The sequence below is a fragment of the Idiotropiscis lumnitzeri genome, chromosome 10 (genome assembly GCF_059441095.1).
Source record: "Idiotropiscis lumnitzeri isolate Australia: NSW breed Sydney's pygmy pipehorse chromosome 10, RoL_Ilum_1.0, whole genome shotgun sequence".
Taxonomy (NCBI): Eukaryota; Metazoa; Chordata; class Actinopteri; order Syngnathiformes; family Syngnathidae; genus Idiotropiscis; species Idiotropiscis lumnitzeri.
This window is the reverse complement of record NC_142400.1, coordinates 5,774,265-5,797,552: the sequence shown is the minus strand read 5'-3', so window position 1 is coordinate 5,797,552 and position 23,288 is coordinate 5,774,265. Positions and strand designations below refer to the sequence as shown.

The window sequence follows — 23,288 nt, the reverse complement described above, 5'->3', positions numbered from 1 at the left end:
TTGTATTAAATGTTTCTAGATGCTTTATTGGTGTTGCTTTCATTTCTTTGACACACATGTTCTTTCTTAATGAGTAGACTGTTTGGATTCTTTTCAACTGATCTGGAACATCAACCTTAAAGCAGCCAGCCTGAGACGCACAAACGCACACACATGCAAGACCAGGACCGTCATCCTCATCTTCATCCTCACACATCATCATCATCATCATCATCGCCATCATAGCGTACACCAACACCAGTGGCGTCCATTTTGAAACGGAACAGGCCAAAAGAACTGGGGAAAAAAAGGGTTGTTTTCTTATTACATTTTTTTTTCTTCAACATTTTCATCTTTTATTGTATGGGTGTCATTTTAAATTCAGTATAGAATTATATAGATTTCCTAGAGCACACAGAAAGTTTGTCAATGTGAGGGTGGGTGGGTTGTGGTTGGGGGCTCATAGTAATAACAAGAACAATGCTGTCACACAGTGTACACAAACGAGAGACAAACAGGGGGAAGAGGGAGACCGGCAGGGTGCGGGGTAACTTGGTGTGCCCCCCAACCCTCTGTAATAATAATAGAATAAAATAAAATAAAAAAAAAAAATAAATCAGTGAATCAGTCCCTCGACCTGACGTATTTAAAAAAAAAAAACAACAACAACACTGTGGCGCAGGTGGGAGTCAGTCAGTGTGATGGCTATTGTGTGTGTGAAGGAAGTGATGGGGGGGGGGGATTGGGGAGACATGGAGGGGAGACATGGGGGAGGGGGTGGCAGGGTGGCCCTTTTTCAGCCGAGTCGGCTCCTTGGAATCTACATAAGACAATATGCAGCTGCCGTTTGGTAGATATTATTATTATTATTATACTGGTTTATGTACACAGCAGTGAAAGAACACATGCAAAGACTATCATATGGGAGGCGGCAGTGACGGGGGCGAGTGGGGGGTGGGGCTGGTGTGTATGTCGAAAGTTGTAAAGGTGCTTTTGCTGTTTTGAATCTTTGGGGCAGTTGGGATGAAAATTGCTTCAAAGCGTTGATTTTTTTTTTGTGTGTGTGTGTCTTGGGTAGGGGGTATTGGGAGGGGCTGAAGGAGGAGGAAGAAGATGAGGGAGGGATAGGGGAATGTTTGAGCAACAAGATGCTCCGACGATCAATAATAGGTCTCCTTCTCCACCCAACCTGTATGAGAGGAAACAAGGACAGCACACATGCTTCGCCGTTACTTCACCAGCATGAAACGGACAAAGGCAAAACAAAAACTAGTAGAATAGCATAAAGCAAAAACATTTGAATAAATAATCCGGTGAGAATAAAAACAATTCAATTAATATAAGAAAAAAAAAATCTGCTTAAAAATGTTTAAGTAAAACAGAATTTTTTTTTTACATAATATAAGTGTAATGAATGAAATGAAAATAGTAAACACATAACTAATAAAATAAAAAAAACTGTAAAAACTAACTAAAAATACCATCAATATGGCAATATAAATCAAGTAAAATACCAATATTCCAAATATGTAGATAATTTATAGAGAAATATAGACAAAAAAAATAAAGAACAAAATTAAGTGTACCGGAAACAAGGAAAAATGAATGTAAATAAAACAAAGTGTAAAATTAACTAAAACTGTAAAAAATAAAAAATAAAAAAGTCAATGGATGGAAAATGTATCCAAACATTTCATTTATGGAGATGAAAATAAAATAGAATCTAACAAAAAAAGAAAAGAAGTTCCACACTGATTCAAACATTAACTAATCAAAAGGGTGTAAAAAGCAATGCAAAAAATAAAATAAAATAAAAACAAAAATAGACTACGAAAAAAAAATCTCAAAAGTAAAGCATATGTAAAGATTTTAAAAATAAACATAAAAACAGAATCTATATAAATAAAATAATGTCATCGTAAGTAAAAGGTAGTACACAACGAAGTTAAAAGAGAATGCTGACAATTTGAAATGAAACTGACCTCCAGGGTTCCGGCGGATGAGGAGCTTTCGAATTTCATCATAAACAAAGATGAGGAAACTGTAAGGGAAGGCGCAGAACCACCAGGAAGGCCTGCACACACACACAGACACACACTCTTAAAACTGGAAACACAAATGAAGCCAAACCAATGAAACTCAAGATGATGACCGTGAGAAACGCAAGCAATATGAATATTTCTAATGATTGATTTCCAAGTCCAAAATCATCACTTTTTAATCATTATCCCAATCTGAGGAAACCCACAATATCTGTGAAAACACACATCCAAAAAAGTCATAATTTCTTTATAGATCAACAAGACAGAATTCCCCCAGAATGATTTAAGTGTAGCGATTAAACCACCAAGGGTGAACGCATGGTCCATGGTGGCGCTCTAATCATCGGTGGTGGGAAGAGAACAGGATGTAAGTCTCACTTGAGGGGGTACATCCTGAGGGCCACGTCCATGCCTGGGCAGTAGGAAAGGAAAGCAGCCAGGGCCGTCTCCTCAAACAGGCCAAAGATCAAGATCTTGTTCCTGTTGAGAGGGACGGATAGTGAGGAGACTTTTTAAAGAGGAGTTGAGCCGGCCAGACATTTAAAAGTGGGGGAAGGCGGGGGGCTGCACTGACTTCATGCCCTGCTGGAAGACGGAGTTGCGTCTGGTCTTGCAGATGATGACATCGGCCCACTGTACCACCACAATGCTGACGAAGAAAGCCGTGTGGCACGTGAACTCCACGATCTTCCTCTGCTCGTATGTCTGAGGGAGACGCAGCAATTCAGAAAGTTGCCCGATGGAACAAACACAAATGAGGAGGATTTCTTTTCAAATATTTCTGTATTTTCCAACTTGAAAAAATATTTTTTTTTTTCAAAACTTTGTATTCAACAGTTTTTTTGTCCAATATTTTGTATTATTTTGAAATATTTTTCAAAAAGACCCTTTTCTAATATTTGTGTCTAACTATTCCCGGCAACATTTGTAAACACAACTAAGACGATTCTATTTTCTTTCAAATCTTTTCATACAGTTATACAATATTTTTGTTTAGTATTTGTGTATTTTCTACTTTTACTTTTCTATTTTGGGTCTAATGTTTTTGTGTTATATTTCCACTTGTGTATTTTGTCTGTTTTTGTAGTTGTGTGTTTACAATGATAATAATAATAATAAAGTGTTGTCTAATTCATTTAAAAAAAATATATATTTTTTAATTCTTTTGTATTTTTCACTTTAATTTTGTCTCATGTTTTGTATATAATTTACATAATAATTTAATTATTTTCTAGCATTCATACAAGCATAACCAATGTGCAAATATTTTCCCAATATCCTATGTACCCATTGTTGTCCGTAGCTGTCCTCTAAGTCGTTGCAGGCGCGGTCGTCCCAGTCCAGGCGGATGCCCACCAACCGACTGGGCAGGAAGCCGTTTTCAGCCAGGATGACAAAGTAGGAGAAGAAGCCGCCCAGGGCCTGGATCATACCTGAGGGGGCGGGTGGTGGCAGGGGGAGTGGTCAATCAACAAGACGAGGCGCTTCGCTTCACTCTTTCACACGAAGAACCGGCAAAATGTGCACTAATTGTGGGTTGGCTGACCGATCTGTCCGTAGGCAATGCTGATGAGGCGCTCGTTCACCAGCTTGTCCCTGAAGGGGTTCCTGGGCTGGCGCTTCATGATGTCGCTCTCCGCCGCTTCATAGGCCAGTGAGATAGCCGGCACCTGAGAGAACATTGAAAGTTAACATGGGTGATAAACCCGCAAACATTTTCTGAGGAAAATACGCTTATTAGGCAAAAACTGTCATAAAACATGAAAGTATTTGCTCTCCATGTGTTTCTTGCATTTTTTGATTATGAAAGAAGTCTCTTTTTATTTTCTGAGTTTTTCTGTTTTTGCTTTTTTTGGTAACGGACTTGCAACCAGCCACAATAAATAGTGCAGCGCAGCTTCTGGCGAATGGACATCATTTAACGTCACTTCAAAAGACATCACGCCAAAATGGTAACAAAGCTTTTATTCATATTTTTTACTGTCTCAGAATTCACTCTGCACTTCTGTGAGTTGTTCACCCCCCAAAAAAAGGAGACAAACTATTTTAGTTCCACAGCAGGGAGCGCTCACCATGTCGGTACCCAGGTCAATGCAGAGGATGGTGATGGTGCCCAGTGGCAGAGGAATGTTGACGATAATAAACAGGAGGAAGGGTGTGATCTCTGGAATGTTACTGGTCAGAGTGTAGGCGATAGATTTCTTCAGGTTATCAAAGATCAGGCGACCTGAAAAAGTAATGTCATCAACAATTCATTATATGAGGGAATGGCTGATGCTGAACGGCGATGGACTCGTCCGCTCTCACCTTCTTCCACTCCGGTGACAATGGAGGCAAAGTTGTCATCCAGCAAAATCATGTCTGCAGCTTGTTTGGACACGTCGGACCCAGAAATTCCCATGGCGACGCCTATGTCTGCCTTTTTCAGGGCAGGAGAGTCATTCACGCCGTCGCCTGTCACAGCCACGATGGCACCCTGAAAGAGATGAGGATGAGAGCTTGTTGAATAGGTCAATGGCGCCATCTGCTGTCTCATTTTAGTACTGCGCTAAATCCTCCACTTCTCAAGGCCTGCAGCGATTTACATTCACCTCACGTCATTTTGGGTGTGTTAATGCAAATGTAATTGAACTTCTCAAGGGTGTGATTTGTTTTTTGTCAGATTATCAGGTCTTTAAATACATCAATAAATGCTGTCGGTAACAAACTGTATCTCTTGGCTCTACTGTGGCCAATTTTGGCCATTTCAAAAACATTAAAAATAAAATGTCAAATTCATTATTTATTTTTTTACTGGATTGACTTATACAATTTGCGTAATACGGGTTTTATGAGAATTTTTCCTGGGAAAAAGGCATCATATATCTCCTTGAAATCAAGTAGACAGTACCTGTCTCTGGCAACCCTCAACAATGATCAGTTTCTGCTGAGGGGAGGTTCTGGCAAAGACAATTTCAGTGTGGTTCCTCAAGATGTCGTCCATCTGATCCTGAGAGAGTTCCTTTAAGTCAGTGCCATGAATAACGCAAGCCTTGGCATCCCTAATAAAGACAGAAGCAGTGTTAGGGGTCTTTCAAATATCTTAATGCCGAGCTTATACCCGAGAGACTTACCTGGGGTTGACTTGGCTGACGGGGATGTTGAGGCGAGCCGCGATGTCCTCCACCGTCTCGTTGCCCTCTGAGATGATTCCCACTCCCTTGGCGATAGCCTTGGCTGTGATTGGATGATCTCCAGTGACCATAATGACCTAAAAGAATCAAGAGCAGACGCCATCAAGCAACTTATGTGACCTAAGGTTGAGACTTTGGTTGCTATGGAAAGAGGCTCTACCTTGATACCGGCTGATCGACACTTGCCCACGGCGTCGGGCACGGCCGCACGGGGAGGGTCGATCATGGACATGAGGCCCACGAAGCAAAGGTTGTCCGTCTGGAAGTTGACGTCATCCGTGTCGAAGGCAAAGCCCTTCGGGTATTGATCCTCTGGCAGCAATAAGTGGCAAAAGCCTGGAGGGGTAAATAAATTGCATCACACAATTTGTACAAAGTGTCATAAGATATTTTGGAGGGATTTATTGCGAAAGAAATGCTGCATGTGATTATGAATTAAAACAAATGGATAATTTAGACAATGCACTTTAATTAATAAACAGATTTGCTTCTGTTTTCAAGCTCTTATTTTGTCTGGCTGAAGTCCTGACTAATAGAAGAGTAGAGCTTTGCTGCTATCTTGTGGCACCGCATTTTTACAGTCTTAGTAGCAAAAGTTCCTCAAACTGTCAAGCCCCAAACAGTTCGGGTCAGCCCCAAAGAATGTCCCAGAAGGTTCCTGGGCCTCTCTAAAATATGAAATTCACCCATGATAATAACCACAGAACTAAAATTAGACAATAGGTCTAAAGATTCAATAGTCCACCAAATTTTATTCACTCAATTTCCGGAAGCCTGTATCGGTCAGCACTATTTGATTTTATGTGATTATGGTGAGTGGATGAAATAAACAATGGCACTTCATTCCTATATCCTTACCCAAAACTCTCTCTCCAAGTCCTCCCAGCTCCATGTAGGCATTCTGAAAGGCCTCCTTCATCTCCTCGTCCATGGGCTGCTCTTTGCCCTGCAGCAAAATGGTGGAGGAGCGATCCAGGATCCTCTCGGGGGCACCTTTCATCACCAGCAAGTAGCGGTTGTCATTGGGGTCCTCGGTCTCATGCACAGAAAGCTAGAGCGGGAAGAACATCAGGGAAGGTTGAGATGAGAGGCTTTCTCTCACGTGGGTAACTACAACATGTTTTGATGCAACTTACTTGGTATTTGTTGGTGGAGTTGAAAGGGATCTCGGCCACCTTCTTGTTCTTATCCCGCATCGCCCTGACGGAGCCGCAGGACAGCTCGATGCACTTGAGCAGGGCCGACTCGGAGGCGTCGCCAGCTACGTCGCGCTTGAGGATGGCCACAGAATCCTGTCCCGCTTTGAACTGAGCGCGGTTGCACAGGGCGGCAACGCGGGCCAGCGCCTGCCACGTGACCGAGCTCTTGTCGAACGAGGCGCCTGGAGGAAGAGCGAAAACAAACATTGCCGATTAAAAGTGGGCACCTCCAAAGATGAAGGGTGAACAACACCTCATAAGTACTTCTTCTGACTAGCTTTATAATATATAAATATTTTATTTATCTATATAGTCTGGATAAATTCAGTTCTTAAGAAGTACAGTCCACATGCTTACACATCATTCTTCCATGAAAAATTAAAAATTAAAGTGATAAAGCCACAGATTTGTTTGCATTATTGTTGCAAACTCAATATTGACGTAATAACTTATCTTTACGCCACGCTCGCTAAAATTTTGTGAAGTTGTCATGGTGAACTCCGTATTTTAAATAAAAAAAATAAATTAAAAAAATCACACTTAAGATGAACACTGAACCCAACCGTGGATGGAGGGAGGTTTTAATTGAACATTTGTGTCTGTGACCGCCTTTGACCGTCTCTCACTCACCAGACTGGTCCTCCGTGGTGTCAGCCTCGTGAATCTGGTTGTCGAACCACATGTGGGCCACGGTCATCCTGTTCTGGGTCAGTGTGCCCGTCTTGTCGGAGCAGATGGTGGAGGTGGAGCCCAGCGTCTCCACGGCTTCCAAGTTCTTCACCAGGCAGTTCTTCTTCGCCATACGCTTGGCGGTCAGGGTCAGACAGACCTGGATACATGGCATGTCAAAAGCGGCGCTAAGTGTATGTCTATCGAGGCAGACTTCAATGCAAGACAAATATCACTCACAGTGACGGTAGCCAGAAGGCCTTCGGGCACGTTAGCCACGATGATGCCAATGAGGAAGATGACAGCCTCCAGCCAGGAGTAACCCAGGATGATGGCCAGGATAAAGAAGGTGACGCCCAGGAAGACGGCCACGCCAGTGATGATGTGGATGAAGTGCTCGATCTCCTTAGCGATGGGGGTCTTGCCCGTCTCCAGGCCGGACGTCAGGGTAGCGATGCGACCCATGACCGTGCGATCTCCGGTGCAGATGACGATGCCACGTGCAGTGCCTGGTTTTGGCAGAGGAGCGAAGGACATGGTTCTTTGAGTCGGTTTGTAACTTTTTTCTTGGTTTGTTGGTAGCCCGAAAACTTCTTTTTAAAAATCAAAAACATTCCCTACATTTTTTATAGTTTTAAATAAAACTGTAATTATGTTTAAATTAATTTTAAAAAACCCATTAGAAATTAGCAGGAATCATTATAAAAATATTTGACATAAAAAAAAACAATATATAATAAAAATGTAAACAAATTATTTTTATTTCCTAGAAGAATTGGTCAATAATAAATGTATAAATTATCTTTCATGATGAATAGACTAAAAGTAATTGTAAATTATTATTTTATTATTCAAATAACTGATTATTTAGGAAGAGGGAGTACCGATAGCAGGTATCAGTATCTGGCCGATAGCGGCCTTATTTTAAGGTATCACGTACTTGTGGAGGCTGCTGATACCAGTCACTGATACCGAAGGCAAAAAATAAATAACTTGGCATCGAATAAGTCCTTCTTGGCAGTAGTTTGTGCTATATCGTGATATACTATGATATACTAGTCGACGAATCATCAGCCGCATCAAATGAATACATGGTCATAATGCAATTGGTCTGAAAAAAAAGAACTTGCCTGTCACTCTACTATTTGAAAAAAACTACGTCACGTTTGGCAACGTCGCGTGGTTAGACCAATATACCTTCCACACAGTTGGTAGAGAAGAAAGCCACATTTCGGGTTTCCAAGGGGTTGTCATGGGTACAGTCGGGTGACCTGCTCTGAGGCTCCGATTCGCCGGTTAGCGAGGAGTTATCCACCTAGAAAGAACGCTGTGAGTTTATTGGGTCTTTTTTAATGACATCGCTACGGTCCAAAAGCTTCGTGTGTACACCTTGCAGCCATGTGCTGAAACCACTCGGATGTCAGCGGGGATCCTGTCTCCTCCCTTCACTTCAATCAGATCTCCGGCCACCACTTCTTCCGCGTTGATCTGCACCTTCTCACCCTCTCGGATCACCAGCGCTTGCTGTAATGAATTGTTGGGAAAAACATGTCGTGAGCACTCACGTCAAGACAAAAATAACAACCGAAATGTGACTTTTGGGTCACATTACCTGAGGCACCATGTTCTTGAAAGACTCCATGATTTTGGAGCTCTTGGCCTCTTGGAAATACGAGAAGCAACCGGTAATGACGACGACGGCTGTGAGCACGATACCCAGGTACAACTGCACAGACACGCAGATTACAGATGTTACACGAGCGGATTCAAGACAGCACATGTGATGGACAGAACGTATGACTCACGTTGTCTCCGGCAGGATCGTCTTCGGTGGCGGCCTGAATGGCGTAGGCCAGGAAGCAGAGGATGGCGCCAATCCACAGCAAGATGGAGAAGCCGCCGAACAGCTGGCGACAGAACTTGACCCACTCCGGGGTGGTGGGAGGCGGGGTGAGTGCGTTGGGGCCATCCCTGAGCAGAACCTCGGCTGCCTTGGCATTGGTCAGTCCCTGGAGGGGTTATTTTTCAAAGTATTATTTTCCAGCAATGATGGCATGACATTACCACTTTGTATTGCCCTTTAGGCGGATGTGCTGCTATGGAAATGTAACAGAAGTTAGAAGTTACTTTCTTGTTACATTCTCCAGGTTGGCTCAATATTTGGCAAAGATGATTGTCTTTTATGCTTTATGTACAGCACAATGGTACAGATGTGGTTATTGTCAAAAAGTTATGAAATAAAAGTGAATTTAGCTAGATCCAGTCCTTGATGATTCAAGTACTGTGAAGCCATCTCATGGAGAAAAAGTAAAAACTACTTTACTGTACCTGGACAATGTCAGTCTGGAATTTCCTGCACACTTCTTCTACGGACATCTTGTGTTCCGTCTGGATAAAAACAACAACAACAAAAAAAATCAATGAGGGGAAAAAAAAAAGTTAAAACATGATACATTCACAGATTTAACTTGCCTAATTATGCATGCAGGATAAACTATGATTAAATTATTGAAGTTAACAGGCAATTGCTCTTGACTGCAACCAGAGACTTTAATGAAGCTCTTGAACTTGTTGAAGATAAAAACGGACTCCATGCATGCATTTCACCTGACCAAGTGCATCATGGCAGCCAGGTGAGTCTACGATGCGGCATCAAGTGGCGACTTCCTGATAGCAAGTCTTACCAGCAACAAAAAAAAATACTTTTTTTTTTTTTTTATCCCATGTATGATGATTTAAAGACTTTCATTCTCTCCCCACAGTGTCCATGCTGGACGTGACAGACACTAGTTAACTGTGAGAGCACAAGATGCAAAGCACACTTGAGAAGTCAATAGGGAGATGTTTTTTTGGTTTTACTCACAATGGGCACTTCCTTCTTCAGGTCGTCCATGTCCTTAGTTGCCGTCGCCCCCTTCTTCTTCTTGGGGGATCGGTCATCTTTGTCCTGTGTGGTGGCAACGCGGTAACTGTCTGACCGGCCATACTACAGACATACACATAGGTTTTATACATGCCTTAAAACTAAAAGTGTACAAAATAGTAGCTTGTGTCCCTTTTATCTCGGGGTTGGGTGGGTGAGGTGATAGCTATGTTTGGAGAATTGACGACATCAGTACACAATAGAGATGGGCATAATCATGCTTTGTTGTGAATTGATTGTTGATTGCTGGTGTCGTGACGCAACGGAGGTGAACCAATTGGCTGTAATCGGCGGAGATTCTGTTGAATCTCGACCAGATTGCTGTCAGGAAAAAAAGAACAACTTGACAGCTAAGGGATGTTGAGCTCATCCAGCCAGCAAAACTTTACTCAATATCACTAATGTATCAAAATTGAGTCAATTTGAAATTGTATTTGGTTGCATGCCCATCTCTAGTACACCATTGTGAAGCGGCCTTGAGAAGTAACTTTTTTCTAAAGCAGCTAACACACCAACAACAAATTTAAGATTTTTCCCTCCCCTGCGATCCAAGTCAGAGGACCTGATGACAGAATATTTGAAATATTCGATCGTTTGGTTTGGTTCGTGTCAAATTATTATTTTTTTTTGTGTCTCCAATCATCAGGTCAATATAATAGCAAAATCTTAAACATGTTCAGTGGGGACGATCACAGCTGACTCAGCACAATAGAAATCACAACAAGGAGAAGCGTTCACAACCGCGACGTGGGAAACTGATTAACGACCAGCCTAACTTCTTGTCTTTTTTATTTAAATTATTACAAAAATAATTGTGAATATTTTTTTCATAATATCGAGCAGCCCTATGACAGATAAATTTCAACAAAGACCTTTTGGCCTGAGGACTTAATGTGAATTTTTTTTAAATTCTTTGGGCCTTTAATATTGGTGGCGGGTATCGGCATCCTTCACGAGTACCGAATACCTTGAAATAAGGCCGGTATCGGTTCGTTAGGTAAAATGGTAAAAAATGTTTTAGATGATATCTCTAAACGGCAGATTTTCTCTCCTGTATTGTGGGTGTGCTTGTAAAATTTCCTGCGTGGAAAAAGGGTTCTTAGTATTACTAACATTTCCTAAAGACAGACAGCTAGTTTGAGGAACTAGTGATTGTTGGTCAAGATAGTTATGTGGTGTTCATCAGAAGTACAGCTCACACCAAAAGAGCATTAAGAACACACTTGATTTTTATTCCCCCTTCCACTGAGAGTGTTTTACATGTTAAAAATTGTTTGTGTCCGACGTCACGTGATAAATGTCTATTACACTGTGAGAAAGACGGTCACATATAACCTAATTAGACAGGATTATCATCACAAATGTGGCGCCCCGGTACATAAAAGCGTCAGCCCGAGGTGTTTTGCGTTTGATCACTCTTCATCAAACCGTTCAGGCTGGACACACTGGAATGGGAACACGAGGATCTGTAATCAGCATAAATTAGTTGAACTCACTAAAACGTTACATCACACACTAGACCAAGACATCACGTGTGCACTTAACGCTGCTGCAGCCTCGCTTCCGTTGCTGAAGTAGACGTGAGTGTCCTGTTAATAAGGTGGGTTTTTTTTTTCCTTAACTGAATCGTTGCCATGATCGAGATGGTTCTGAGGTCCATCATTTGTGGTGTAGATTCTTCGTGGACGATGAATACGAACAGATGGATTGGCATATTCACATATTTTTTTTCATATTTTTATCCAGCATTTAAAATATTTTTTTTTGGGGGGGGGGTTCTTTCAGATTCTCCAAGATTCATGGAAAATATATATTGAGTGTTTAACAGTGTATTTTTTTTTTGGTGGGTCCAGGTTGGCAAAAGTCACTGGAAAAAGTAGACCCATGACACAATGGAGGAGGCTTGCTAAATGAGTTAATTAAATTCCAGGCTTATGTCTTCTTAAATGTACTTTTAATTTGATCTGGGAGTTGGAATGGGTGTGTCAAAGTTCTGCCATTTCGGAGGCGACAGGTCTGTGACTGAAGTATCGCGAATCTCCGCTTGATGGCTGGCTTACTAAATATAGCGACAATCACCAAGTTGGCAACAGCTAGTAGCATTAATGTCGTGGTTTTTTTTTTTGTTGTTTGACCCTTTGTGTATTTTGACAAAAAAAATGTTAAGAGACCTTTAAATCAACACATCTGAGAACTAATTTAAATTGCGAAAATAAAAAAAAAAAAACACTTAAATCTCCTTTCCGACCATTTTGGATTCTTGAACGAAACATTCCCCAAAGATTGATTTTCAATTCTGCATATGAACCAAATCGGAGTTGGACTCGCATCATAAAGAGTGGAGCACTTTGGAAGCCTTGCCAAAAAGGCACACCTAAAACCTGCTGGGAACTACGACGCAAATTAGCTAACCACAAAAAAAGCAAGTAGCTCATTCTCTCTAATTCCAGCCTTGATATTCATGTAGGCGCTGCAGTAGAGCCATTCTTGAATGTCCTGCCCAAAACTGCGCCAAAACACGCACACCTGCTGAATTAAGACACATGACAAATATTAGCGCTTTGCTTTATGCCTCCAGGCTGAACTGTGTGCGGACGCTTGAGTAGAATGTAGCCTATACATAAAAGACCTGACTTTCTGGTTTAGTCGACATTTGAAGTTAAAAAGATTGATGGCAACTCTCCCTCGACCCAAACAAGCTAACGCTTTGTTGGAGTGTGTCAGTGAAGAGGGAGCGGTTTGACGTATACACACACGTGCAAACACACGCACACAAAACCTGAGACCTGTTACTGTACTGCAGTGCAGGTGAACAAACCTCCGGTTGTAGCAAGACCAGACAGGCCTCGAGAGGTAGGACAGTAGAAAGACATAGTGGAAAAATACCCGAGCGATTGTGACAGCAACTGCTATCACTTAATCAAATAAATAAATGGCATTTTTGCATTTTTTCCAGCCGCAAAACACTGTTCAGCTCGTAGTTGAAATCTTACAGGGGACTAAAGGTTAAACGGATGCAATGCAATTAAAAGCAGCTCTCTGCCAAGCATTTCGGCCAACATTAAAGACTACAAAGGAAGTCGTGTCATTTCATGTGACACAAACAAAATTGTGAGACTTCTTCCACAAGTGTGTTATGTCGACGAGTGTCGGCAACAGACCCCCAGTCACACAACACGCACAATGGCTAACGGTTAGCCACTCAACAGACATCTGCTATTCTAAGATGACAACAGCCACCGCCACTCTCATTTGCTGACTCCCATGTCACTCACCAGGCCAGCACCACACACCACACACACTTTAAGTCACAGATACTACAGTGTAGAATGTGAAGATATTGACCACAAGAGGGTGAAAATAATAGCTGAATCTCTCATGCACCAGACCACTACTTATCTGTATTAAAAAATGTAGATAGTTACAGCTCTCGCCTGAGCCGCACAAACTACCATTTCTAAATAGACTTTAGAATTAGAATTAGAAATCCCTTTATTGTCATTGTACTCAAGTGTGCAACGAGATTAGAGATTTACACAGATCGGCAGATATTTTGCATTTTTTTGCAAAATCAGGATTGACTAATTTGCAGATTTATCAAAGACATCGATTAGAACCGCAACGGCAACACAATTTCGTTCGCCACAAATACATTGCCTACCACAAATCAGAACACAAACGCACACACAAAGGGAGAATTTTTAGGTTTTTGTTATAAGTTTTTCCTAATGCACTTCAATGGGCGTCAATTATACACACATTTTTGCTATTCATGGGCCCAATCTGCTTCTAATCCCCTGTAAATAACGGGGCTCGACTGACCCTGTACTGTAAATAAACAAGTTGTTCAAAGAGATTAGATAGCTTGGTCCATCTTGTGATCAGATGGTTTTTCTTTCTTCTTTTTTTTTTAAACCCTCTGATCGCATCCAAAATCCTGAATGTTTAAAGTTTATTTCTAACCCCGAAAGTGATTACGTTATTTTTTTTACTTCAAATATTGCCTGCTAATTAAAGGTTTTAAAATGGTGACAGTTTTGAGGATCAAGTTAATTCACATAACAACTAGGAATGGATTGTGCCGGAGTTTCTGTTGCAGTTGCCTAATACGGCTGTTTGAGTCGCATCTACATTCATGTCAAGTTTGGCACAGCAACTCAAGTAGAAGTGAGTGGAATGTGAGGCAGGCTGGTGACAGACAGCAGCGAACAAATGCAACAGGAGACATGAGTGGGAGGCGAGAAGCCGGGCCAGATAAAGAGGGAAACAAAGCAGGTGGCATTGGGGGTGGGCGCATTGTTATCCTGACCGACCCCCCCACACACACACACACACACAGCTTCTAATTACATATTGACCACAATCTTTGTCCACTCGCTCTGTGTCCGCCTCTGACCTGCATTGACCGCACTCCAAATAATTGCACAACCTCACTTAAAGAGTGTGTGCGTCGTCAGATAAGGTATTTTTGTGGGTTCATAAGCGCAAGCACGTGAACGAGTCATTTTGATGAGTCACCCACCACCGTATGTGTGTATGTGCAAGTGTAACGTATTGTTTTAACAGTGTGTAGACGATATGCGAGTGAGTGTAGATTCCTGTGATAGGGTGTGTGTGTGTGTGTGTGCTTGGGACTTAAGCATTGATCGTTGCAGGAAGAAGCATACCAATCTCCGCCCGCAGAACACACACAGCTCGCTGACAAACGTTCTCACCACAATGCAGCATGTGGCCGCACAGGTGACATCAAGTGGAAACTGCGACTACAAATAAACTATGAAAAAAATATTAGTGGCGGCACAAATATTGCGATATAACGCATCAGCTCCAATGGTAAAATAATTGACCAACTAACAGAAACCGTAACAGGTATTCATAACCCTTAATGAAATTCAAATCAAGTAGTACCCTAACCGAATACGAACCCTAGTATGTGAATCTTGATTTTCTACACTAAGCTCAATCAACTCAATGCAGCTAAACGAGTAAAAACACAATGAGTGAAAACACGTTTTACTACGTATGCGTTTCTAACCACAGCTAAAACAGCCGTCAATCAATCCATTTTTTTTTTTTTTAACGGAGACTATTACTGATTCATGAAAACTAGTTGTTGAACTCCAAATACCGTGCGACACATGAATTGATTTCAACCATGTCATTAAATGACCGTCAGGAATAACCCTCCCTAATGTGACCTCAGGCTCTCTCAACATTGGGAGAAGTGAACGCCCCCTGTGAAACCGGCACATGGAAATACCCTTACACACAGGCGTTACATTTCAGCAATTGGCCCCTTTCACAATGCATGTCAAAGCCACTTTTGCTGCCCATGTTGCGGTAAAAGAGATAAAGACCCAGCCACTATCTAGTCGTGTCAGAGACGTATCGCCGGCAACGGGGTGTGACACTAACATTAGACACTCACTGCTCATCGCCTTAAGTGTTGAACGTAATTGCTGATGCCAAACAACCATGTCATAGGTCACTTCTATTGCTAAACTATTAATCAAATTCAAATCAACATCGCAATGCAGTGGAATGTAATTTTATTATTACAAAGGCTGCAATTTTAGCTGCAGTTTGGTGGGTTGGTAGGCTTTTTATATTAGGTGTCTACATAAATATATCTAAAATAGTGTCTTGATAAGTGTAGTGCTTCAGAAGCTCAGTCCACATGTTATTACGTGTTCCATATTATTTAATGAAAAGGGGAATTAATAGAGCCACAGATTCATTTGTATTATTATTGTTATGCGATTTGTTTAGGACCTTGAAAAAAAAAAAACAATTGCATATTAAATTGCAATAGCAAAATTGAGATAGAAAATTCACAGATAATTTTTCAGAATCTTTCAGCGCTAGTCACTCATGGTACTGGCATTGGGTTGTCATGTATCTCTGAAGGCAGAAAGATTGTGCCAATCTGTGTCAGTGCTAATTCACAGAACAGCAAGATGGGAACAAAAGGGGCTCCATGGTGCCCTTTAAAGGCCGTGCAAAGGGCATTTTGTGTTGTCTCCATCTTGCGAGGGCTGTAACTCAAGAAACTTGCAAGTTGGAGCACTTGTAAGTCAAGGCACCACTGTATTTTTCAAACATCAAAGTGTGTGTGTGTGTGTCCAGCTGCTGTGCACGTCTCTGCGTAATGTAATGAGCCTTTGTGTAGTTCCAAAGAGGAAACCGAGACCCGTGTCTGGAATTACAGCCACTCCTGCAGAGAAAACAGATGAAGGGAGCAACACAGAGCTCTGACATCATGGGCCGCTGACTCCGTGCTCCCTACTGGGTCGCTTCGACTAAATAGCCTCCATCACGTCCCTTGTGGACTTGAAAAACTGTCTTCAAATGCCAATAGGTTGGTGCTGGAGGTCTGGCTTTTGTGCGGTTTGCGCACCCTGACATTTTGCAAGCGTCGCTATGGTGACCGACGCTGAGGCTACGAGGGTCCCCTGATGGGATGCGGGACAAGTAATAATTGATGCATGTGTAAGTGGACACTACATACCCCGCTTGTATGCAACATGTGTGTGTCGTTGGGATGGCGAGCGCGTATGTTTTGGAGGCAAGCAGAAGGCAGAAAGAGATCGAGATTTAGTCAGAGAAACAAAGATAAGATGTCACTTTTAAATCAATTGTGAAGAAATGTGGAGCGGCCAGGTTTCACTTTCTTCTCACTTTTAACTTGCGGGATGGCACACCTGAAACGGGAAGTGTACAGTGGGCAGAATGCTGCTTTTTATCTGCAGCTTCACTGAGGAAGTAGTTGTGGAAGGAAAGCAAAAGGACTGCCGTTCTGCAGGTTTCATGTGCGGTTAGTTTTACTTCCCCTTAAATAAAATAATCGCCACTGCACGAACCACGTGACGAGGTCACAGTTCTCTTCTTTTAAATCGCAATGACTGTCAGGTGTTTAACAATTTCATGATTGACATAGTTAACAGGCAATCATTGTTTACATTCCAGTGATGGCTTGACTTTGGATTTGAATTTTTCGCCGAGGTCATGAGGAGTTCAGTGTGATGATGGCATTATTTAGGAGGGGAAAAAAAATGACTACAAGGCTTCGTTGTGATCTGTAGAGCTCCCGTGTCATATGCGCAAAAACAAAGGCTCAGATCGGCGTATTTGTGATGGATTGCTCTTTCTAAAGTACCCCGATGTCTGTCACAGCTAATTTGAATTTGAATTTAGGGAACTGGATACGTTTAGAAAAAAATTGAAAGTGAAAATATATACACTTGTATTTTCAGTGAAGCTCGAATATTTTTCCAGGGAACTTTAAATACATTTCCTAATTTCACAATCAGTGTCAAGGTTATTTTACTTCAGTTACATTAAAATTCAAATTCTACCACTCAGATTCAGTTTTTAGTATCGTAATTGTGTCATTTTTTTTCCGAAGTGGAATGTTAAAAAACAACTTCCCTTAGAGTCTTTAGAGCGCGAACCAGTGCTGGGTTTTAGCCATGTACTTTGTTGTGCACTCCCTTGTTACCTCAATTAATTCTTGAACTCTCAAGTGAGGTCAAGTACTCTTTGTTTTTGCCCTTGCCTTTTTGCACTTGCCAATTCCCGTATGTGCTATTAGAACACGTGCAAGAGATTTTCATTTTTTGGAAATCCAAACAAAATGGAGACGGTCCACTAGGCTGCTTTTTACATAACACAAAATGAATGTCGAGTAAAACACAGTTAATATAAATGTACAAGGGCTAAAAGATGAGTTAGATAATTTCTCCATCTGGTGACCCTTTTAGTATGAGCGTGTGCGTGTGAGTGTGTGTAGATGTCATTGCATGCACGCATGCAGCGATGTGTGACCTTGCAAGGTTATTGGGCAATCTGCTGTTCCTTGCAGCAGGACAGCGTAGAGGCGGTTGGGATTAGCAATACGTTGGATTAGCCCACTGGGTTAAGTCTTTTACGCCGCTAAACAACTACACATTTCAATTGGGTTGTGTGGTCACGAACAAACACGTAATTAGGATTTGGATCACTGGTTTTCATTTCAAAACTTAGTAGCTAGTACTTAATGACTGGTTTCAGGGTTAAACTGATTTCATCATGGTAAGATTTTCTGGTAGAAGAGAATCTTACCACCGAGTAGCAAATGTTAAAGGGAAACTGCTCACCCTTAAAAGACACCTAATAACAGAGAGGAATCGGGAACGTATGAGTCAATGGTAATGTTCCCTTTTTTTCGTTAACACCACAAAAAAGTCCAAGAAAAAGCAAATGGCAGTCATAGGCTCACTTTGTAAGTCTCCCGAGATTTGCCAAAATCCCGCATTCATATTTGTTTAGATTTAACGCATAACCTTTTGATTGAAATAGAAATGGTACAACTTTTGGTACATTTCACTTATGAGTAACTAAATCAGTGCAAATGGATCGTAAGACAGTTTTTGTATAAGTGAGCTGAATTGTAGTAATATTGAGGACAACATGCAAACTACAACACGGACCTTCCGATGAATATTAAGGATATGGACGAAACGCTCAAACGGCTTCCCGTAATTCAAGCCTTGGGCAACGTACGCCCACTGACACGTTCTCAAGATAGCCACTATGTCCGTGCCTCACATCGAAGCGATGATTAACAAAGAGAAACAAGGCAGCACTGACCTTTACGTTTGAATAGCATAATTTAAGATATCGCAGAGCACTGCTAGCACGGATGCTAACTGTAGCCTTTCGTTTTGCTGACCCAGTAGAGAACAATGCCCAGGGTCCGGTGACATTTATCGATCAGAGACCCTCAGGAGGAGGGAGACAATTGGGGGCTTGACTTTAACTGACCGCCAGGCAACAAGGGCAAAAGCACCAGGATGTTGTCTTATCCATGTGACTGTTCTCCTATTGCAAAGATGCTCAAAAGGCGGACTCAGGTCTGGATCCAGACCGCAAGGACTTCCTAAACGGACCAATTATTAGATTATCACATTACTTTATCAAAGCTTTGTAATTTGAACCCGGGTGGATTAACAGTACTCTTGTGTTAACCCACGCGGTGGTCTGCCATCTTTTCCGGACATTGCAGTGCCGTTGTAGACCAATCTACTCTCAAGTGACATTCTACAACCAATCCAATGGTTTAAAATATCTGTTGAGCTGATAATATAGTTCACATTTAGGGCTGGGGAAGAAAAGGATCTGCAAAACATTCTTTGCCATCACTATGCACTGTACGCCATCTACACTTTTCCAGTCTCCATCATCGTCCATAACCTTTTCACGTCTATTAGCACAAGAGATGGGTACCTTTCACATTTGGACCGGTTCTGTTGCGATTCTCAGGACCTGGGAATTAATACCAATAGTCCGTACCAACTTTCAGTACTTTTTTAGGTTATTTGTGGTAAGAAATGTTAAGTTTAATGCGGTCATGGGTAAGTGTTGTTCTAAAGTGCAATGTATATATATTGTAACTATGCCGCACACCTTCCAGCATGACTCCAATTGGTGTGGCAAGACGGACCGCTCGGTGTCGGCGTCGGGGAGGTGGAAGACGCGGTCAACGACGCACCGAAGTCCACCCCTCCACACTCAACTAAAGTATCGAAGGAAGTGTGAGGCCTCATCATTGCTACAATTTTATTTGGATTGGCGGCTGGCAAATCTCGGTCCCTTCCAGAATCGGAAATGTATTTTTAGTATGTGTGATGGCCTGCATGAGCGGGTGACATCATTTTCCCCAAACGAATTGAACGGAAATTTGAGTTCCACACTGTGCTCCTTCTGATGTGCACACCTTGGCCACTAGGGGGCTTACATACAGACATAAACGAATTGACTCCAAAAGATCCAGCACTCCTAGTCCTTTTGTACATAGGATAAAGAATCTATGCCTGTGAGTAGTATTATATTGTCAGTGGCCATGTATTGTTTCACTGTTGTGTTCAAATATCCAATGCTTAAAAGATTGTAACAGACGAACATCATGTTAGGCAGACTTTACTTAGGCAAAATTTGTTTGAAAGTAAAACTTGAACTGTGAGTGGCCTTCGACAACTTTTTATACCACACGTTGTGAAGAGAGATTATTTCATTGCCATCGCATTACAAATTTTTGACAGTTTCGGCTTGTTAGTTCAAAAAAACAACAACTTGATAATAGGTCACTCGTAAGCAAGGTCAAGGTACCAATGTACGTAAGTTTACATCTTTTCAACCAATGACTCAAGTGGGAGGATGACTTTGTTTAGTCGTAAAAGATATCACGGAAAACATTTCAAATTCATGCCATAGTGTTTTTACACAAAATACTCAGTGTTTCTATGACTTAACTGCCGACTGTGTGCGGAGTATTGAGTTAAGTAGTGCAGTGTGCCTTGGAAAATATTGATTCTGAATGGAAACTCAAGGTTATCTGACAAAACTGCTGTGGTGTAGGCTACTCATTTATGCTGATCACGGCAGTTACTGTATGTTTGTTTTCATTTTCAGACACTTCTGAATGCTTAATTTTAGATTCAATAAGCTCTTCCATTCGGTTTTAATTGAGGGCTACTGGAGTATCAGTTTGGTCCAGTGCGGCAGGTGCAGTGGGGAAAGACGTGCAGCACTCTGCACCAAAGCGAGGGTTGGGCCTCTGCAGATGCCGCACGCATCAGTCTCTTAAACGAGCACCCACTTCCACTAACACATGCCTGCCCTCTTCATTAGAGGGGGTGAGGGTGGGGTGTTCGCAACACTCTTCAGCGGCCATTATGACCTTCTGACAAAAGATGCAGTAACACCACTTCCACCTTCATCAGGTTAATCCTCAATTTCGACCTCAGGAAGAGACCACACCCTATGGAGATCCTCCACCTGACCCCCTTCCCCATTCCATCTGTCCTCCCTGACTACCCGGCCCCCACAAAGCTTCACGACCAGGAAACAAGAGCCACGGTAATGTGAGCGGCAGGGGGTCATTATCCTGTAACAGGATATACAGCCGGGCACCTCCCGAACACCTCCCCCCTCATATAAATCCACCACGCTACACCTGCACTTGTGTCCTTCCTTTCTTGCCGTCTAGCCCACCACCCACCTTGCAGGTGTGAATAAAAACAAAACTGAATTCACCCTTCTATTTTATTTATTTATTTATTTATACATACACGTGCTTAAAAAGCGAACGCACCATCGTGCATCTCAAGCGCCAGCCTATCGCGACTCTGTACGGGGAATTTCCACAGAAGAGGCCCCGCCCCCACTTTGACGCAGCACGCACGTTGCATGCGATATGCCCCCTGCGGCCTTGGGAAAAGGACAGCTGGCGCACCATATTCGCTGCGGTGCGCCGACGACACAAAACCGCACCATTCAATGAGAGGAAATTCATACTACCATCTACTATGTCCAACGTTTCAAAATCTCCCTGAGGACATTTACCCCCACCGAGGTGCCGGTTTTGAAAAAAGCTCGTAGCCCCCCTTTTTGACGCATCAGCCCATCACCTCCCGCTGCAGGGACACTGCAACGTGTAAAGGGGGGACCCCGTCGGCTGCCTGCTGTCACTGCAATGACGCCGGTCCCCTTCTGGCTTGCAGCGTCACGCCACTGCACTGCATCCGGGATTGATGCAGTGGTACACACACACACACACACGCCCCCACGCACACACACAGACACAGACACAGACATTGCGCAATAGCTCGCATCTGCATTTACATACGCCGGGGCTGATTTTTTTCCCCCCCTGTTTCTATTCTCAGCAAATAACACTCACAAACCTAACAGGACCCATCTTTATTTTTTTTAATCCTCACTATGTGTGTGTGTAGTGGGGGTGGGGGGGAGTAGGAAATGTATTCACTTCTAGCGATTAGCGCGTCTCTGTTATGTCACAAATTAAAGGGGAAATAAGCTGGTGAGGCGCTTATTCCCGGTAACCGCATTATGACGCATGGGTCACCGAGGGTGCCGGGGGATGAGACTGCATGGGGCTTGAGGGGGGGCATGATGTGGGGCTCTGGCGGAGGGGGGCCGGTTGGGTGGTATAGAGAAAAATGGTGGCGGTGCGGGAGCAAGATGGAGGTCATGGCAATGAAACCACTCATGTCCTCTAGTAGCCTAAAAACCAGGGTTTGGCTTGAAATTGGGGTGAAAACGTGCCTGAAATGCATACCACCCCTCTATCCTTATCCCCCCTTTATAAACCGATTAAGGCCTACCGAAAATGGCTGGCAAGGTTACAGGCAAAAGTGAGGCCTATGAGCAGACACACAGAGGACACTGGGCCCTCGTCTTCTGTGGGGACTTTGAGCAACACTTTCCATTATGAAAAGGGTGAACGCCCATGTGTGCGTGCGTGTGCGTGTGTGTCAGTGAAAGCTAATAAGACAGCAATAAAACAGTAATCCACAATGAGAGGACAATGCTCGGGAAGCAATAGCAAAGATGAGTGAGAGTGACAGCATAATGGTGGCTACAATAGGTTTTGTCGCAGTGTAGCTGGAGGCAGTTCCGCATTAACGTCAATGTCACTCAGCCAAGCGCGGGATTTCCACTCAGGGAAAAAAATGAAATGACATCACGTTTTCATGTCGAGGTCTCCCACCACCACCGTCCCTTCCTCTTCCCCTCTCAAGAAGCGCCACCTCCCGGTTCTACCTCCCCGCCTCGGAGGTTGCGGTGGCGGACTACAGCTCGCTTCTCAGGCCGCTTCGGGTGCGTGTCAGTGCGGGGTTGGGGTTGGGGGGGTAATGGAGAGACGAATGATGGGCTTACCCCCATGTTGGCGCAGTCACTCTTCCTCTTGTCCTCCTCGCAAGTTGAGAGATATGCCTTCTCCGCTGGAGCGCCCTTAAAACGCCTTGCGGTGGACGGGAAGGGGATAAAGGGGGGAAGAAAGAGAAAATGGTGGTACGACCAGTCTTGAGGCAAGACAAGGGGAATGCAAAGGAGGCTTAAGGTGAGTGCGTCACCAAGGAGTTGCCTTTCCTCACACGGCTCTCGCAAATTCTCGGCGAAAACGTCTACGAGCACCCCCAGACGCGGATTTTGTGCCTTGTTTTAAAAGAAACGTCGCGGTCTCAAGTGGAGCATCACGCGTGGACGTACCACCCGCCTGAAAAGACCGGCGTAACTAACTCGCGAGCCGCACTACCCCTACTGCCGGTCACTCGTATCCCTCCGCGGCCTGGTAACAGCGCTATCTGCTTGCCGCAGTACACTTTCGCGCCGCTCCACTCCGCCTGTGAAAGAAGCGCCGAAAGGAGCGAATGGCTAAAAAATCGGATTGCTGATTTGAATATACCCCACCCACCAGCAGCATCGTAGCCAATAAGCAACGCCTCTACTTCCACCGCTC

General features: G+C 43.1%; 1 protein-coding gene across 2 annotated transcripts; it reads right to left on the bottom strand.

Moving 5' to 3' along the window:
* atp1a3b (ATPase Na+/K+ transporting subunit alpha 3b) lies at positions 1-23,189 on the bottom strand. 2 transcript variants are annotated; one of them, XM_088306122.1, is made up of 22 exons: positions 22,706-23,189; positions 9,926-10,048; positions 9,391-9,450; positions 8,868-9,071; positions 8,675-8,788; positions 8,452-8,586; positions 8,260-8,377; positions 7,303-7,571; positions 7,024-7,222; positions 6,331-6,575; positions 6,053-6,245; positions 5,355-5,530; positions 5,135-5,271; positions 4,912-5,062; positions 4,329-4,497; positions 4,094-4,248; positions 3,568-3,691; positions 3,309-3,454; positions 2,596-2,726; positions 2,400-2,501; positions 1,962-2,053; positions 1-1,168 (listed from the first exon to the last, which is right to left on the bottom strand). In XM_088306122.1, the coding sequence occupies exons 1-22, from the start codon at positions 22,709-22,711 to the stop codon at positions 1,140-1,142; spliced, it is 3,078 nt and encodes a 1,025-aa protein (XP_088162248.1). In that variant the 5' UTR covers positions 22,712-23,189; the 3' UTR covers positions 1-1,139. The 2 variants fall into 2 exon arrangements, with proteins under 2 accessions (XP_088162248.1, XP_088162249.1); XM_088306123.1 differs by having other exon boundaries at positions 9,926-10,009.
* Between the last annotated feature and the right edge of the window lie 99 nt (positions 23,190-23,288).